Source organism: Schistocerca nitens, chromosome 1, assembly GCF_023898315.1.
Source record: "Schistocerca nitens isolate TAMUIC-IGC-003100 chromosome 1, iqSchNite1.1, whole genome shotgun sequence".
Lineage (NCBI taxonomy): Eukaryota > Metazoa > Arthropoda > Insecta > Orthoptera > Acrididae > Schistocerca > Schistocerca nitens.
In genome coordinates this window covers 340,830,942-340,851,635 of record NC_064614.1, presented here as the reverse complement: position 1 = coordinate 340,851,635, position 20,694 = coordinate 340,830,942, and the positions used below count along the sequence as shown (strand labels likewise).

Here is a 20,694-nt window from a genome sequence, read left to right as displayed (position 1 = left end):
CCTGCTGTTGCAAAAGCTGAGACTTGGAAATAACACAAGATTTGTTTGGCAAGTCTGTGACTGTCGAGTTACTTTTGAAACTAGAGCTGAATGGTAGTTCCAAATTCAATGGACATTTCCTTGTGATTCCGATGAAATTTTCTGAATTAAACAAGTGACAACGAGAAAATTTAATTTTGTGACTGCAAGAAAGTCATTTTACTTGTAAATTGTTATAATTTCTCTTATCTTTCGATCTGTGAACGACATGTCATTCTTTCTGCCTTAACTGCTATTACAGCAATGACAGAATGTTCTATGCATCAGTGTTTCACTAGCTTTGTGATATTACATTTGTTGGCCATCGCAAACGCAGCTTTTGCCATAGGGTGGATCATCACTGTAAAAGTGATAAATGTAAAGACATTTGTATTTTCCATTCTCTAATGCAGCTGGAAAGGACCAGAATGAAATTTGGTACCCCTGTTAAGAAACTCTCTGACTTCGCACTGCAGTTTATGTTAGACTGGACAGGCAACTTCTTATAAACATTGGATGACTGTTGGAGTATGAAAAACTTGATTAATTATCACTGTAATATTATTATTGTTGTTGTTATTTGGTGCTATTATTGTTGAATATTAAGTTGGAAAAATGGGAGCAGTTCATGTTCACTTCATGCGATATTCTCCTTTACCTTTGCTGTTTACTTAATTTTCAGAGTAAAAGGAAAGTACCCAATCATAAAAGCTGATAACAAGGAGCCGATACTGTAAGTATAAATCTACCACCATGTATGGTGATTTATCGCTATCATGACAAAGTAATTCACGTCAGAGTCTGTTCCCCCACTGCATAACGAGTAAATGCGCTGAAACCACCAGAAATCCACGAATGAGCGATCCTGATTAGCCTACAATGGTTTTCTGTTATTCAATCTGTTGGCTGCATTGGCTGCATTGGCTGAAAATGGCAGAAAAGGTTTCATGCCACTGGGATTCTGATGCATTGGTAACTAAGCACGAAAAGGTTGAAATACTGCGTTTTTCTGGCTTTTGTGTCAAAATCGAGAGTTGTTGGCTAATAATTACGTATATGATGATACTGATAACAAATAATAAGTCCCCTGGCAACCATGAATCAGATTATTGTGTGAGTAGCCACAGTTATCTGCTTTCAGAATACCGAGCTACTTTGTAAAATTTCGTCTACAAGCCTATATAGGAAGATGTTGGAGGAGAAGAAATTCTTCCCAATTTGTTTATTGTTCATAGCTAAAATATGATGAGTTGCGAGAGCTTCAGTGAATTAAACGTGCTAGGAGCTTAGGCTACGCAAGATACATGCATTTATTTGTATACTGCCATTAATGATAGCATGCTACACTCGTCATCTATTCTCTAGTTGATGTGAGGGTTCTCTGTAAACTATTGTAATATTCACAGTGGTGGAGTTATTCTATAATGCAGTGCTTGTATGGGCAAAGGCCGATAATACTGTAACTAATAATACTGTAACTACAGCTCTGATTGGTGAAAATGAATTGATCATAAAGTAATTCAAGGGCTACTTTGAACTTGTGGAATCAACGAGTAGGTGGCTTACCTCGTCAAGGTGGACTAGAGGTCCTAACGCTCAAAAGGATGCAGGACATGGTAATTATTTTCAGTAGTATACAAGTTTCGTTAGCCAGAAATATGAGATCTGTAGGGAATTGCCAAATTAATTTCAAGTGCGGAAAGACAACAAAACTCTGTAATGTTTTTGTGTGGGATCATAATTTCTCAAAATCTACTATGACGATGAGGGATCGACGGAGTAGTGGGAATATATGAGGCGCATGATGTTGTGAGAGAATCTTACTCTTGTTTGTCACCTCCAAAGTAAGGTGTCTGTCTGCTACTAAGAAATTAAATAGTCTCCAGAAAGGTGTAAGCATAGCGTTTGTTGCTGTAATTAACTATTACATGAGAGGGTTTTGTTGTATGTTAGATACAAAGGTATTGGTGCTGTTCACACACTGCAACTCTTTCAACAGCAAAAATTAAGTTTGAGTTATAATCTAGTTGACATGGAGCGCTGTTAAAGGAGTTTGGTAGTCTGACTTAATGTATGGGCAGCACCTTGGTAGTCCCCAGGCATTGCAGCACTCTCTGCCCATCTGTGCCGTCGCATCATACCCCCAGAGATTGCAGTGCGTCGCTGACTATAAGTGCCAATCCAGACTACTTATTTAATTTCTCTTTATTTAAGGACTTGCTGTTACTGGGCCCTTCGTTAGAAAGAACGCCAATTGTTTTCCTATTTAAACTTGACTTTGTAGCCGATTGTAACAATTACTCCTCGACAATTCGCATGAACATTCTGGTAACTCAAGACTAAAACAGAAATAAAATAATGACAGCTATGAAGAGGAAGGCCATCCATTTCATTCCTCCTGCTCTTAATACATGTCGTTTATGATGAGTTACACACATTTGCTTTCATCTTTCGTATTTCCGGTATGTGTCAATTTGAGACGATATCTGTCAATTTGAGAGATGCTTCCACTGCGTTTTCGATGCGCAAAATTTACTCCTGGATTGCTAGACTGCTCAAGAAACTCATCGGAAGTGGAAACGTATTCCTTGCTGCTACGAGAATGACTGGGACTTGCCAGCAGCGTAGACTAAGTCTGGCAACCCTGTGATAGCCGTGAACTTGCTGGAGTGACACAGAATTCTCCTACTAAACTCCCTTGTTATTGTCTACGAATTTCAGTTAAATATTCTGAACGATTTTCATTTATCGTGTGTCATCTAACGATCAAACGTATGATTTTTGTCCAGGAAGGGCATTCCAAGCGGAAAGTACAAAAAATTTCATCTTCGTTTCTCAAGAAACTCATCGGTAGTGGTAACATTTTACTTCCTGCTACGTGGATGATTGGGACTTGCCAAGCTTGGAGACTAAGTCTGGCAACCCTGTGATAGCCGAGATGCTACCTGGAGTGAAACAAATATCCTGCTAAATTCTCTTGACATCACTAGTACCATGACGCAACATGAAACGCTACACTAGGTCGCAACGTCACTGGAAACGACGGCGCACACTGGAGCCATCGTACCGTTTGTTCCGAATTCTAATCTCGCAGGAGACTAACATTTTAACTCTTACGTGACAAAGCTACAGAGGTTCGGCATTCTGAATGTGGCAAGCTATTCAAATTAAAATCATCCTACATGACACGGGCAAGCTATTATTCGACTTCGTTTCTTCGATAAGCCTCACCCCACACAGGGCACAGATGTTCGAGGTTCCTGCCTTCCCCCTTCTATCAAATGCAAAATCGCCACAAACCTGTTTTTCTTTGGTAACTTTGGCATGTAATGGCAGATTACATACCTAGTATTCCTCAATTGATATGCTGTGAGAATACTGGTTACAACGATATTCTCACTGCACGGTTTACGCACAGTTTATAGAAAATATTTCACGTCCAAGTCGAAAGTACGATATTGATCAGTCTTATGATTGCCTGTGTGTGTGTGTGTGTGTGTGTGTGTGTGTGTGTTAGTGTGCAAACGTCTGCTGTAGATCAGCGGCACAAGGCGCGATCCGTCGCGATCACCTGGGCTGACGCCGGGTAGCGTCAGGTGGGCATACGACGGCGGAGCTGAAATTCTTCTGATCAGAACTTTTTTGTGAGGTTTGTTATTGATTGGTTATAAAATGAAATAAATTATTTCTGAGCTTCCGACAGACTGACACTGTTAGCAGACTGACGAGTTGTAATTAGCTACATTATGGAAGAATCGGGTTCAGTACTGCATCTTTTCTTTTGTACTGCGCGACGTTTACTATGGAGAATAGCTTAAGTGGAACCAACATTCACTGTGAAATCTTCCGTGCCCTACAGTGTTGGCAGTTCGTGTAGATGGCCGTCATGCGCTTTTATTTCAGTGTTTGCAAAATCACGTTGAATGTACCCACTGGGTAGCTGAGCTGGTTAATGGCGATTCAGTCGTGCAAGAGATGACTATACTGAACTAACTGTAATCAACTCCTGCTTGTCAGGAAGTCAGAATTCTCATCCGATGTGGAGCACCAGTGCTGCGACAAAATCATGACACATCCATATGATGAGTTACGGGATTTGATCCATTCGTGATGACGTAGCGCCATCAATTCGTTGTTTGCCCCAATTTCCAAAATCCTCAAGTTCGCCACGTAAGACGAGAGTCAGGGTTAGAATCCCGGCTCAGCACAAAGATGTTCTTAATGTCCTTTCAGGCTTTAACATGAGAACACCTAACTGTTGATGAAGGTTTATTTGGATTTTTAACATTAACATTCACTATCAATATGTTACTATTTCGACCTAGAGAGACGCAAATCTTTTAGGTACATCATTTCGGGCTCACATACGCCACTCCTAGTTATTGGTGAGAAATAATTCGATAGGTTTTTTAACGTGTCTTCATGTGTGGTCAACAACTATATATGTGGTGTTCGATTCCCAGTCATCACTGTACTCTTCGTCACGTTACTTCTCCTTCAAACATACGCACATGTTGCATGTGGTAAAAGAAATCAATATTTAATGTCCATTTGTGGTTAGAAAACTACGGCAATAGGTGTCGGGTTCGAATCCTGGAAGGCAGAAATTGTTTTTTTTCTCGTCACTGCAGTCTCAAACTTTTCGCTACTACTTAGAAAATTCTGTATTTGGCCCTTGTCTGTGCTTACATAACAAATGGATTAGGTGCTGGGTTCGAATTGCCATCCAGCACATGTTGTTGTGGTCTTGAGTCCAGAGACTGGTTTGATGCAGCTCTCCATGCTACTCTATCCTGTGCAAGCTTCTTCATCTCCAAGTAACTACTGCAGCCTACATACTTCTGAATCTGATTGGTGTATTCATCTCTTGGTCTCCCTCTACGATTTTTAGCCTCCTCGCCGCTCTCCAAAACTAAACTGGTGATCTCTTAATGCCTCAGAACATGTCCTACCAACCGATCCCTTCTTCTTGTCAAGTTGTACCACAAGGTCCTCTTCTCCCCATTTCTGTTCAGTACCTTCTCATTAGTTACGTCATCTACCCATCTAATCTTCAGCATTCTTCTGCAGCACCACATTTCGAAAGCTTCTATTCTCTTCCTGTCTAAACTATTTATCATCCATATTTCATTTCCATACGTGGCTACACTCCATACAAATACTTTCAGAAAAGACTTCCTGATACCTGAATCTATATTCGATGTTAGCAAATCTCTCGTCTTCAGAAACGCTTTCCTTGCCATTGCCAATCTACATTTTATATCTTCTATGCTTCGACCATCATCATTTATTTTGCTTCCCTAATGGTAATACTCATTTACTACTTTAAGTGCCTAATTTCCTAATCTAATTCCCTCAACAACACCTGAATTAATTTGACTACATTCCATTATCCTCGTTTTCCTTTTGTTGATATTAATCTTACATCCTCCTTTCAAGACACTGTCCATTCCGTTCAACTGCTCTTCGAGGTCCTTTGCTGTCTCCAAGCAGCATCGGTAAACCTCAAAGGTTTTATTTCTCCTCCATGGATTTTAATTCCTACTCCAAATTTTTCTTTTGTTTCCTTTATTGCTTGCTCAATATACAGATTGAATAACATGGGGACGGGCTACAACCCTGTCTCACTACCAGCCCAACCACTGCTTCCCTTCGATGGCCCTCGACTCTTATGACTAGGATCTGGTTTCTGTACCAATTGTAAATAGCCTTTCGCTCCCTGTATTTTACACCTGCCACCTTCAGAATTTGAAAGAGATTCAACATTGTCTAAAGCTTTCTCTAAGTCCACAAACGCTAGAAACGTAGGTTTGTCTTTCCTTAATTTATCTTCGAAGATAATTCGTAGGGTCAGTATTGCCTCACGTGTTCCAACATTTCTACGGAATCCAAACTGATCTTCCCCGACGTCGGTTTCTACCAGTTTTTTCATTCATCTGTAAAGAATTCGTGTTAGTATTTTGCAGGCGTGGCTTATTAAACCGATAGTTCGGTAATTTTCACACCTGTCAACACCTGCTTCCTTTGCTATTGGAATTATTATATTTTTCTTGAAGTCTGAGGGTATTTCACCTGTCTCATACACCTTGCTCACCAGATGGTAGAATTTTGTCGTAGCTGGCTCTCCCAAGGCTATCAGTAGTTCTAATGGAATGTTGTCTACTCCTAGGGCCTTATTTCGACTTACATTATGTAATCAGTAGTATCCGTACACCACCAAAAACATACGTTTTTCATATTAGGGGCACTGTGCTGCCACCTACTACCAGGTACTCCATATCAGCGACCTCAGTAGTCATTAGACATCGTGAGAGAGCAGAATGGGGCGCTCCGCGGAACTCACGGACTTCGAACGTGGTCAGGCGATTAGGTGTCACTTGTGTCATACGTCTCTATGTGAGATTTCCCCATTCCTAAACATCTCTAGGTCCACTGTTTCCGGTGTGATAGTGAAATGGAAACGTGAAGGGACACGTACAGCACAAAAGCGTACAGGTCGACCTCGTCTGTTGACTGACGGAGACCGCCGACAGTTGAAGAGAGTCGTAATGTGTAATAGGCAGATATCTATACGGACCATCACACAGGAATTCCAAACTGTATCAGGATCCACTGCAATAACTATGACAGTTAGGTGGGAGGTGAGAAAACTTGGAGCGTAAACATTGGACGACTGAACAATGGAAAAACGTTGTGTGCAGTGACGAATCACGGTACACAATGTGGCTATCCGATGGCAGGGTGTGGGTATGGCGAATGTCCAGTGAAAGTCATTTGCCAGCGTGTGTAGTGCCAACAGTAAAATTTGGAGGTGGTGGTGTTATGGTGTGGTCTTGTTTTTCATGAAAGGGGCTTGCACCCCTTGTTGTTTTGCGCGGCACTATCACAGCACAGGCCCACTGTTGAAGAGCAATTCGGAGAATGCGAATGCATCTTTCAACACGATCGAGCACCTGTTCATAATGCACGGCCTGTGGCGGAGTGGTTACACGACAATAACATCCCTGTAATGGACTGGCCTGACCTGAATGCTATAGAACACCTTTGGGATGTTTTGTAACGCCGACTTCGTGCCAGGCCTCATCGACTCCGTAAAGAATGGGCTTCCAATCCCCTAGAAACCTTCCAGCACCTGACTGAACGTATGCCTGCGAGAGTGCAAGCTGTCATCAATTCTAAGGGTAGGCCAACACCATACTGAATTCCAGCATTACCGATGGAGGGGGTCACGAACTTGTAAGTAATTTTCAACCAGGTATACGGGTACTTTTGATCACATAGTGTGGATCTTTCAGTGCTCTGTCAAATTCTCCATGCAGTATCATATCCCCCATTTATCTTCATCTGTGTCCTCTTCCATTTCCATAATACTGTCCTCAAGTACATCGCCCTGGTATAGGCCCTCTGTATACTCCTTCGACCTTTCTGCTTTTCCTTCTTTGCTTAGAACTGGGTTTCCATCTGAGCTCTTGATATTCATGCAAGTGGTTCTCTTTTCTCCAAAGGTCTCTTTAATTTTCCTGTAGGCAGTATCTATCTTACTCCTAGTGATATACTCCTCTACATCCTTACATCTGTCCTCTAGCCATCCCTGCTTAGCCATTTTGCACCTCTTGTCGTTCTCATTTTTGAGACGTTTGTATTTCTTTTTGCCTGCTTCATTTACTGCATTTTTATATTTTCTCCTCCATATCAATTAAATTCAGTATCTCTTCTGTTACCCAAGGATTTCTACTAGTCCTCGTGTTTTTACCTACTTGATCTCCATTGCTGATGAGTCCAAGTCTGTTTTGTAAGTAGTGCAAAGGCCAAGTACAACCATTGCTAATGTCCAGCCTTTAAGGAACTGTGTAATTTTTGACCATGCCATTGCTTACCAGGTTCACCTCTCAAAGCTGCCCATTCTTTTTCTACTATATTTCTTTCCCCCGTTCTTGTCAAAACTCTCTACAACCTCTGGTTGTTTTAGTTTATCCAGGTCCCATCTTCTTAAATTCCCTCCTTTTTTCAGCTTCTTCAATTTTAATCTACTGTTCATAGCCAATAGATTGTGATCAGAGTCCACATCCGCTCCTGGAAATGTCTTACAATTTAAAACCTGGTTTCTAAATCTCTGAAATCTTCCAGTGTCTCCAGGCCTCTTCCACGGATACAGCCTACATTCATGATTCTTAAACCAAGTGTTAGGTATGATTAAGTTATTCTCTGTGCAAAATTCTACCAGGCGGCTTCCATTTTCATTCCGTACCCCCATTCCATATTCACCTACTACTTTTCCTCCTCTTCCTTTTCCTACTATCGAATTCCAACCCCAATGACGATTTAATTTTCGTCTCCCTTCACTATCTGAATAATTTCTTGTATCTCATCATACATTTCTTCAGTCTCTTCGTCATCTGCGGAACTAGTTGGCATATAAACTTGTACTACTGTGGTAGGCGTGGGCTTCGTATCTATCCTGGCTACAATAATGCGTAGTAGCTTACCAGCGCTCCTATTTTTCAATTCATTATTGAACCTACTGCTGCATTACCCCTATTTGATTTTGTACTTATAACCCCGTATTCACCTAACCAGAAGTCTTTTTCCTCCTGCCACCGAACTTCACTAATTCCCACTATATCTAACTTTAACCTATCCATTTCCCGTTTTAAATTTTCTAACCTACGTACTCGATTAAGTGATCTGACATTCCACGCTTCGATCCGCAGAACGCCAGTTTTCTTTCTCCTGATAACAACGTCCTCCTGAGTAGTCCCCGCCCACAGATCAGAATGGGAGACTATTTTACCTCTGGAATATTTCACCCAGGAGGACGCCATCATCATTTAACCATACAGTAAAGCTGCATGCCCTCGGGAAAAATTACGGCTGTAGTTTACCCTTGACTTCAGCCGTTCGCAGTACCAGCACAGCAAGGCCGTTGTGATTAATGTTACAAGGCCAGATCAGTCAATCATCCAGACTGTTGCCCCTGCAACTATTGATAATGCTGCTTGCCCCTTTTCTGGAACCACACATTTGTCTGGCCTCTCAACAGATACCCCTCCGTTGTGGTTGCACCTACGATACGGCTATCTATATCACTGATGCACACAAGCCTCCCCACCAACGGCAAGATCCATGGTTCATGGAGGGATCCAGCACATAACATTACGTTATTTCAAGTTTCTTACTTGGGAGTGGAACCATATTTAACATATTTCGTTGTTAGTTAAAAGGGGCAACAGTTTCTGGATAGTTGTCTCGATCCAGCACAAAAGTTTTGGTCATTTAGTTTAAAGTTCAGATCAGTTAAGTGATACTGGCTAAAAATGTATTATATCCGTCTCTTTATGCTTAGTTAGCAACGTCGATTAGTGTGTGGTAGAGTCCCAGAACATATGAATAACTTATATTTCTAATGCCACTTTGTTTTAGATAACAAGTGGTTTTCGAACTGCACATGGATGAACGCGTCATCATGAAGATAGTGAAATTTCTAGTGATACGTTGTTGATGGTGAGGTATCGATAGTCCTTGACGCTATTAATAATGTTTTTTTTTAAGTGGTTAGTTCATTAATCAGGTTATGCAAAAGCATTCACCAAGTGAACGATGGTTAATAGATAGTTGGAAAATCTTTCAGAGAAGAAGAAATCAAGAATGATTTATGAGTTACTGCCACTATTTGTGTCAAGTACTAATTAGAGTGGTAACACTTTACAAGTGTCACTTGTTGTTGTAAATTTGTGCTTGTAAGCGTTAAGGACTGTCTGAGGTGTTCTCTGATCCTTATAGTATCGTGGTATTAATTTACACCTTGAGTTAATTGCATACAGAGAAGTGTCTTCTAGTGATCATTTGTGACAACAACAACAACATTTTATAGTCAACCGACTATACCGAAATGAGGATAGAGGACCTACAAGATAGTTACGTCATGTAGCTGCATGCAAATCAGGAGAAACGCAATCCATGTCGTTCGAATACTTTTGAGCGTGACAGTGTTGGAAGGCCGAGCAAACAGGTGCTTGTCCTCTCACACGCCGAGCCGCTGAGGTCCTGCATGGCGTTGAGTGTGGCCTTTCTGAACCCGTCCAGTCTAAATTCGCTTGACAGTTGTGAGATCCCGACCAACGAGTGCAGCAATATTGTGGACCGGTGAAATGCACTCCCGTCAAGCGATGCTCTTACCGCTGTCGAACTACGACAAGTGCCGGTAGATGCTGCTCTTATTTATAGGAGGCATAACAACATATTCTCACAAACAGGTACCGTAGCTATCATATCTCTGACTGAGAAACCCGCGGTGTGATCTTTCCTCATGCACGGGAGGCGAATGTCGTTATTCCTGCTTACTTTTTGCAGCTGCCCTTAAACGCTAATCACTTGCATATCTACCGAGCGAGGTGGCGCAGTGGTTAGCACACTGGACTCGCATTCGGGAGGACGACGGTTCAATCCCGTCTCCGGCCATCCTGATTTAGGTTTTCAGTGATTTCCCTAAATCGTTTCAGGCAAATGCCGGGATGGTTCCTTTGAAAGGGCACGGCCGATTTCCTTCCCAATCCTTCCCTAACCCGAGCTTGCGCTCCGTCTCTAATGACCTCGTTGTCGACGGGACGTTAAACACTAACCACCACCACCATTTGCATATGTAGGTGTGTAGTACTCTTGATGCCTATTTCACGTTTGTTGCATGCTGTCTTCAAAGTGTTGCAATTTTAATGGCCACAAGTGTACATACACAGACGGTAAAAAAATCGCGACACTAAAAAATAACTCTTGTAGAGTAATAAAATTTCTGGAATACATTTGTGTAGGTAACATATTTAAGTGATTAACATTGCAAGATCACAGGCTAACGTAAGCGCGAGATAAGACTTTACAAATGTGTAAAAATGGTACGGTAATAAACAGTGTAAACGCCAGAATGTTGAATGCAAGCATGTAAACGTACATGCTCTGTGTCGTACAGGTGCCGGATGTCAATTTGAGGGATGGAGTTCCGTCTGTGGCACTTAGTCGGTCGATACAGTGACGGTTAATGCTGTTTGTGGATGATACTACAGATTTCGTCCGACGATGCCCCATATGTGCTCGTTTGGAGGCAGATCCGGTGATCAAGCTAACATGTCGACACTCTGTAGAGCATATTGGGTTACAGCAGCGGTTTGTGGGCGAGCGTTACCCTGTTGGAAAATACTCCGTGGAATATTGTTCATGAATGGCAGCACAACAAGTCAGATGACCAGACTGACGTATAAATTTGCAATCAGGTTGCGTGGAATAACCACGAGAGTGCTCCCGCTGCCATACGAGACCACACTCCAGACCCTAACTCCAGGTGTAAGTACAGTGTGTCTAGCATGCAGACAGTTTATTTTTATTTTCTTTTATTTTGTTTCTGCAAGTTCTCAACTGGGCTCCTTCTAAACAACACACGGCCATCAATGGCACCGAGGCCGAACCACCAATTTTCATCAGAAAACACAACAGACCTCCAGCCTGCCCTCCAGTGAGCTGTCGCTTGACATCACTGAAGTCGCAAACGGCGGTGGTTTGTGGTCAGTGGAATTCACGCTACAGGGCGTCTGTCTCGGAGCTGTCCTTGAATTAATCGATTTGCTGCAGACCGTTGTGTCACTGTGGTGCCAACAGCTACTCAAGCTGCTGCTGCAGCTGCAACATGATGCGCCAGAGCAATACGCCGAACACGATGGTCTTCCCTCTCGGTGTTGCCACGTTACCGTCAGGAGCCCGGTCTTCTTGGGGCCGTACATTCTCGTGACCACCGTTGCGAGCAATCATCTACATCGGATACATTTCTGACAAGTCTTTGCAGAAGGCACATCTAGTTTCTCGTAGCCCTATTACACGATCTCGTTCAAACTCGGTTAGGTGTTGTTGATAATGGCGTAGGCTATTTGCCGCCTTAAAGACATTCTCGACCAACATCAACTCGCTACGTCCAATCTCAAAGGTGGCTAAAACTCACAGCTTTTATTTAAAGCAAACCTGGTCTGGATCCTCATAGTGGCGTTACTAGTGTCAGTCTTTAGCGACTAGTACGAAATTTGAATAGACATCATATGTGAGTTGTATATACACGCCTATCAACTTCCGTTTAAGTCGCACAGCTCCTTCTTGATGTTGCGATTGTTTTCCGTTAGTGTAGTTAAGGCAAACAATTTTTTGAGTGTTTGCCCTGAATAAAGTTTATTAGGAACATAATGAAGATCACACACTTCATTGTTGAGTACTTAATGTCTAATATCACTCCTTGCTAATACTCTCTACACACGGTCGCATTTGCTGTCACTAAGTTGGAAACTGCTCTACAGTTACAGCTAACGATTTGTCAGCCACTAATACTATTTGCTCATTCTATGGAGCTCACGCAATCCTTATTTGATCAGCTAATTAGGTGCATCTTCTGTTCAGAGCAGTTTAGGAATACGGAACCATTTCATTGCCAACTGGTTTCTATTGCATAGTGATATAGAAAAACACTGAACGTCCAAAAAACAAAACGTGAGAAAACGAATTTGGGCACTAGACGCTATTTCCTATTGTAAGATTCCACACTGATAAATGCTAGGCTCAGCATCATGCTGCGTATGCGAAAAGGAGGAAAATTAGGGTTTAAGGTTCAGTTGATGACGAATTCTTTTGGAGGTAGTACAAGACCAGTTGAGCCAATAAGAGGCGAGGAAATCAGTCATGTCCTTTTAGAAGGAACCATCGCCTATCAGCCCTAAGAGAGTTAGGAAAATCACGGACAATCAAAGATGCGTGATCGAAAATGGACTTCGGCCCAATATTCACGAAACTGATTCCATTGTTTTATCGCTACAGGACCGTACGGTTTGAGCCTGCAGTCCTAGCACTCCTTCCAAGTTGTCCCTCTCTCCCTCGTCCCAATACGTGTTACATTTTTGTTAATTTTTCATCGCCTCCGTGATTTTTTTCCTTTCCATCCACTCCGAAAGAATACCTCTTGCAAAATTTGTCCTACACAGATTTAATAAATTTTGCATGTTTCTGGCGATGGTGTATTCTTGAAAAATAAAAGTTTAATGAATTGTACTAATAAAGTCCAGAAATAACTATGTCTGATCACAACAACTAACAGCTTTCTTAATATTTCTAATTAAGTATAGGGAAAAATAATGTTCTTTCTTTAATGATCACAGACTAGATCACGTTTTCATTCAAATTTTATTGTCAGTTTTGGCCGGATTCGGCCATCTGAAAGTGTAGTACAGGAGGGTACCTGGCAGCAGGTTATAGTATTGATCGAAAAGTTAAACTAATTCTTGTTCTTGTGGTCGCTTTTTGCGCCACGTCTGTGTCTGCGCCCTGTGCGGATGCGTCTTGTCACCCCTTCGGTGGGGAACTGTGCCGCAGGCTGGAGTCACAGTAGAGACAGATTTAGTGTATCGACAGATTACGATGTATCTGGTTCTACCCTTCTGAAAGCTATTCTGTTTCAGAATGTTTGCTAAACTTCATTAACGGCCCTGGATAATGCCTGCAGTGAAATGTGAAGCTCCTGTTGGTCCTGCATAACTGGACTGTTCATGTCTAGTTTGAGACGCGCTGGCCAATAAATGAACCGTGGAACTCTTATTCAGTAATATGTACTCGAATTTTTAAAGAATTCTTGTAATTCCATATAATATATGAAGGCAGTCAAATGAAAACCGAACCCACGCCACAAAGGGACCATGGAATGGTTGCATTCAAAAGCAATCACCACAAGCGTTAAGAACCTGGGAAACGAGGTAATAATTCCTGTCGTTGAACGCGGCCGGCCGCTGAGGGAGCAACAACCACACCCACTGTTCCACTTCCTCGGCTGACTGAAACTGACGTCCACGCATGTCTTTCTTCGGGCCACCAAAGACGTGAAAACAGCATGGTGAAAGATCCTGGCTGTACAGAGATCGTTGCAGTGTTTCCCAGCCAAATAGCTGAACTTTAGCATTATCGTGCAACAAGATGATTTCGTCCGACAGCCCGAGAGCCAACGGCAAAGCCCCGCTAAAGAAATCCAAAGCACTTCAGACAAGTTCCGGTAAGGTCATAAGGACCTTCTTCCTCGACTGCAAGGGCTCTCTTCTCTTCGGGTTCCTCGAGCATGGAACCACGACCAATATGCAGCAGTATGAAGACATTTTTCAGAAACTGCAACGCGCCATAAAGTCAAAATGCCCAGGAATGCTGTCGGGTGGAATGATCCTGTTGCACGGTGCTCAGGTGGCCTAATTGGTATAAGTCACTTCTTGCATTGTAACTGTATTTCCAAAATTCAGAGCTGTATTTATGGCATCCAGGATGTTGTAGATTCCTAAGTGAACTCAAGTGTTTGCTCACAACAGTTGTAGGCGTCGCAAAATTATAGCAGTTTATCCAGCTTGTCTTTTACAAGTAAGGAGTCTTTCCACCACAAAAGTTTTGAACATAGCCCTCTTAAGACGCGTACAAGATGAGGCTGATCAAGGATGTAGGGCGTTGCTACTTTTGTGGGAAGAGAAAGTAACCGGCGTCCCAGATTTGTATCACCGGTCGAAATTGATTATAAATTATTGGAGCTTACATCAAAAATGAAATGCGTCGTATTAAAAGCATATAAAATTTAGGCATAACAAAATTTCATGACGCACTCCAAAGCACTGTGCCAAACAGTAAAATGTCGCGAAACATCGGTTGAGAAAGCCTGATTTAATTGCAAGTTGTGCTTGGCGGTTGAAGCTAAAAACGTACGCCTGCAGCATTCGACGGGAAAGAACGAGCGCAGTGACGTATACGAAAGCGTTTAACATTGAAGCTTGTATGAGAACTTCAGAGAAATGTGTAGCTACGCGGTACGGTGGGGTGTAGCGTGGATGACCTATTTTTACATAGCTATTTTTAGAATATAAAACAAAACTCTCTGTCGATATTATTACGGCGTTAAGTTTGTAACAATGAACAGCAGATCAGTGTGGCATAGAACATGTAAGTAAAACATTTGTGTCGATTTGAAATTTGTAAAAATTTGCCTTAATAAAGCAGAATTACGTTGAATGTATCCTTCAAACGGCCGAAAACATTCCAACATTCCATGTCGTGATCTATTACTTATAGAGCTTAAAAATACTGCGTAAAAATAAGCACATAATATTAAACACTATTATTATTTACAATTCAAGTCCGCCGTTAATTTTCTGTCAACAAACTGGGCGGTGCAGATGCAGGGCGCCTTACAGCGTGGGTCCTGTAGCTTGTGCTACGTGTGATATATTCTCAAACTACGGCAACTCTAGGAGGGTTTTCGTTGTTCTACGTAACAGTGTCGCAGTGAAGCATTTGTGTTGAAGAGTAAATTAGTAGAGCAGTTATCAAGTGAGGTAGAGCCATTTACACTTTACAGCAAAGCGATTTCGTCGGTTGCTGGCGTGCTGGGAATTTTTGTACGAAACATACTAAATATTTACAGGGTGTGGCAGATAGATCATAGCAATTCAAATCGAAAACCTTGCAGCTGTCCCAGAAGAATGGTCTGCCATTCCTAATAGAAAGTTTCACCGCATAATCGGAATTATGTAACTTGAACTAATATTGTGTAAACGCTCGGCAATAAATCTAATAAATATCGAAGCATGATGCATGAATCAAATATAACTGGAAACGTATATCATGATACCTTCGGTAACTTGCGAGACACTTTCATCACACTAAGTGAGCTCCTAGCTTTGTTTCATAGTGTTGCCGGCTATGGGCGAGTAGGTCTTGGATATCTTAGAAATTTTTGGTTTGGGAATCACCGTAATGGCGCCAACTAACCCATGCAATGTCTAATTACAGTCTGTGCCAACAAGTAACAGACAAACCACTAAAGTATCAGATACCAAGGCTTGCGCTAAACCTAAAATTTCACTACAATGTTTTTCTTTAATTAATGAATAGAGTGAATGAAATTAAGGAGAAAACTGCAATTAGGAAGAGACTCACGGCGACTACCCCGAACAGGCGGCGAGCGTTGGTGGCGCGCCACAATAGGTACGAGGTGAGTCCGGTAGAGATGGCGACGGCCACTAGGAGCGCTGGCGGCCACAGCAGACTCTGCGAGAACAGCTGCCGGTGCGGCAGTACACGCCACGCCCACCAGCCCGCCCAGGACGCCTCCAGCACGCCTCCTATCTGCACAAAACACGCGCCCTCAGCGCTCAAGAATATGCAGTTATTTACATTTCAGGTTAATCTAAGTAGAGGAGTTTGACGAAGCATTGTGGATTCTTTCGGGTAAACACATTCCTTGAATTTATTTTCTGATATCTGTAACGTCCACTGTCGATGGTTCTACCATTGTACCGAAACTTGCTAGGAAGCACGGTTACTGGACCATACCGTAGGGTCACAGGGTGTGTACTTAGTAGCAATCTGCGACGCTGACATCACATCCGACCTTGTCACCGCTCAGCATCTCGCCTATTGTGCTTTAAGCGCCGTTTTCAATGTGTATACGGTTGTTAACGTGAGAGAGAGTACGTTTGGAAGACTGACTACAGAATTACTGACTGCAGAATTGCGCTACAGCTGTCAGTCGATTGAGGCGTCCTCCGAGTATGCTTTGAATTGGTTTCGGTGAAAAATAATGGTCTGCAATGCGATCGTGAGTTGCAGACTTAATAACCGATGCAAACTTGCTGTCCCCTATCAGTCGCCTGTGACACATTGTCTGATTTGCTTTGTTTCTGTAGTGAGAGTTAATTCATCTAGTATCACACGGTCTATGTTTAACAGAGATGTCAGTGTGTTTATGAACTCCTTGGTAATTTATGAAGACATGTTAAGAGAGTGCCGCGCGGGATTAGCCGAGCGGTCCAGGGCGCTGCAGTCATGGACTGTCCGGCTGGTCCCGGCGGAGGTTCGAGTCCTCCCTCGGGCATGTGTGTGTGTGTTTGTCCTTAGGATAATTTAGGATAAGTAGTGTGTAAGCTTAGGGACTGATGACCTTAGCAGTTAAGTCCCATAAGATTTCACACACATTTGAACATTTTGTTAAGAGAGCAGTCCTCCTCGAAAATTACAAAAATCCGATTTTTTCTGCTTATGTTTAATTCATTGTAGTGTTCATCCCAAGTACGTCAGAAAGTCCGTTACCGAGTTACAAGGCGAATTGTGAAAAAGTGTCTACGAAAATCATTCGCATCGGGAAACAATAGTCGATATAGCGGTCAATGTGGCAGCATGTAATTTCAACGACGGCCTAATGGGTGTTATGCAAATTATGAACGTACTCGAAATTGAGATCGGACCAGTCTGTGCCAACTTCTGCATAAAAACGGACGAAAAGCGTATCTTGCGAGCAGAGCAGCGCACAAGGGCTGCCAAAATTGCCCGCCGGATTACCATGGCCAGGAAGAAGATGGAGGTGGACTTCCTCTCTGATCTGGAAGGATTACTGAATGATCCAGGTATCACTGACTAGAGCTATGTTTAACTGAACTACAAAAGTTGTAACCCAGAACTTTAAGCGCGTTTTCCTCGAAACCGTATTTTTCACTTTCACGGGAAACAGCTTCATAACGGTACTTACGCTTTTGATAGGAATTTGATATCGTTATTCTAATTTGAATTCCACGCCAGCGTAAGCAGCTGTTTTGTGATATATTCTAAAGTCTGTTTTCGGTGCACGCTATTCTCCCGTTTTTTTTCTTTCCTTTTTTTCTTTTGCGCGGAGAAAATGACTTTTGTTTCAACATGTCATTTTCTTAGAGTTTAATATTTTTCTATTGTCTATGTATGCTAATAGTAAATATATTGAAAATGGCTTATACAAAATTATTTTGTTGCAGGTCCAATTGGAGGGCTTCAGCAATTCCCGCCGACCACCAATTTTGCGGTTGGAATGGGCCCTACCACCTGCTGCAGCGGTGAACACACAAAATTACACTGAGGTGAAAAAGTCATGGGCTAGCGATACGCACATATACAGACAGCGGTACATTCGCGTACACGAGGTATAAAATAGCACTGCATTAGCGGAGCTGTCATTTGTACTCAGGCGACTCATGTGAACGTTAACAGACTTTGAACGCGGAATGGTAGTTGGAGCTAGATGCGCCGGACATTCCATTTCGGAAATCATTAGGGAATTCAATATTCCGAGGTCCACAATGTCAAGAGTGTGCCGAGAGTACCAAATTTCAGGCATTGCCTCTCACCACTATAATATCCCTTCCCCAAGTTACTTGCAATAATGTATTAATTCTCTCTTGAATGACTGTCTACTGTACGGGGCGACTGCCAATATTTGTGAAGCTAACTACAGGATTTTTCCTAACAAAAATCCTGAAGGTTCTCTGAAAATTATTATTATTATTATTATTATTGTATCTCCAGCAATAGAGATTCGCTGGAGGAAGAATTCTTCTGAATCTCGGCGATGTCAAATGGTTCAAATGGCTCTGAGCACTATGGCACTTAACATCTGTGGTCATCAGTCCCCTAGAACCTAGAACTACTTAACCCTAACTAACCTAAGGACATCACACACATCCGTGCCCGAGGCAGGATTCGAACCTGCGTCCGTAGCAGTCGCGCGGTTCCAGACTGAGCGCCTAGAACCGCTAGACCACCGCGGCCGGCTAGGCGATGTCGATCCCGGGACTCCAAAGCTGCTGCCATCGACGATTTAGTACTGATGGTTCTGCACAATCTCAAAGAAAAACGGGAGAGGAATGAAAATTGTAGCAGATCCTTAATCGTTGTAGTGAGAATAAATCCACGTCCGGGCTACTGAATGTTACTTTCGAGAAAAGACGGCAATGTCGCGCGTCGCTCGTTTTGATCCGTATTATTATAAATTCAATGCAGGTTTTTGAAATTATTTTCGCCACAGGGTGTAAATCGGGCTGGTAAAACTTATACATATATAATGTCCAATGTGAAGTGTCGGGTTTTTAAAAGAATGAATTACCTTTTCCTGTTTTGTTGTCTTTGACGATAATTGTATTCGACGTTTATTCATCAAGATGACCTCTTTCGAATTACAGTGGTCTTTAATCCTTCCACCACTTCTATATAGACACCAAACATTTAAGTCACAATTCTCATTGCAATGGCAGACTATCCCTTTCATACAACAATATATACCTCTCTCTCTCCCTCTAGGAAGACAACACAAAACAAAAAAATTAGAAATCACATCCAAGTCGGCTAACAAAGCTAGAGATACAATGAATAATAGTCTCTTTTTAGCATCGCTGCTGCCACTGGCAGACACTATATCGTTGGGTGTCAATATTACCGTCGTGGTTATTTGTGTAGTCCGTTTAGATCGGACGTAAAGTTATCAATTATGCCTTACACTTCAAATCGTATGCGAAGTAAACGTCTTTCACCACCAGTTTATAACGAAAATAAAAAACATTTCCACCGCGTTGACACTTTTACCACTTTTGCACACGCGTCGTAAGACAGAATACAATGAAATATCAAATACTCTCGACAAAGCTCCGACCGACGGCCTGCTCTTAACGACCGAGAGCTGTGACGTTTTCGTAGAGTTGTCAGTGCTAACAGACAAGTAACAACACTAAGTGAAGTAACCGCAGAAATCAATGCGGGACGCACGACGAACGTTTCCTTTATTGCAGTGCTGCGAAATGTGTCGTTAATGGCGTATGGCAGCAGACGACCGACGCGAGTGTCTTTTCTAACAGTATGATATCGCCTGCAGCGGCTCTTGACCGTGTCGGTTGGACCCTAGACGACGAAAACCTTGGCGTCGTCAAATGAGTTCCGATTTCAATTAGTAAGAGCTAATGGTAGGGTTCGAGTTCGGCGCAGACTCCACGAAGCCAAGGACAAAAGTTGTCAACAAGGCAATGTGCAAGCTGACGGTGGCTCCATAATGAAGTGGACTGCATTACCATGGAATGGATTGGGTCTTCTGGTTCAACTGATCTACTTGCACACCATTTGCAGCCATTCATGGACTTCATGTTCCCAAACCACGATGGCACTTTTATGGATGACAGTGCTCCATGTCACCGGACCACAATTATCTGGTTTAGCCACCCAGATCCCCCGGCATGAATCCAATCGAAAATTCATGGGACATAATGGGAAAGGGCAGTTCGTGCACAAAATTCTGCATCGACAACGCTTTCAAAATTATGGATGGCTATAGAGGCGACATGGCTTAATATTTCTGCAGGAGACTTCCAACTACTAGTTTAGTCCATTCCACGTCGAGCTGCTGCACTACGCCGAGAAAATTGAGCACCGATACGACATTAGGAGGTATCCCATGACTTTTGTTACCTCAGCGTTTTCCTTGATGTAAAAAGTATGGGGAATAAAACTATATCATCAGATTTAGCCTTACTTTTTATTTGCCTTGAAAAAAAAAAACCAAAACGCTTTCAAAGAGAACAACAACCTTAAGAAATCACACTTAAGAAAGCATCCTTAAGAGAGCACACTCGTTGAAAGAAGCAGAAATAGTGCTAAAAAAAAAAGAAAGGCGAGGACGTATGCAATTCGTGTGACAAGGGAATTAGTTAAGCGCCAGCTCTTGAGTGGCAAGATCCATGCTGGAGAGTCATCTCTACTATTTCTTGAGATAGCGTTTGTTGTTGAAAGTACAAAAATTTCGTCGTAGTCTATAGCCGACAACTGAGGACACTTCCTAACGTT

General features: G+C 42.4%; 1 protein-coding gene across 1 annotated transcript in view; it reads right to left on the bottom strand.

Annotated features, from left to right (window-relative positions):
* Positions 1–20,694, bottom strand: part of LOC126248635 (uncharacterized) — a 137,891-nt gene that overhangs the window by 110,423 nt on the left and 6,774 nt on the right. The window contains exon 2 of the mRNA XM_049949817.1: positions 16,000–16,188. Coding sequence (XP_049805774.1) covers positions 16,000–16,188 — 189 coding nt within the window. The remainder of the gene's footprint in view (positions 1–15,999; positions 16,189–20,694) is intronic.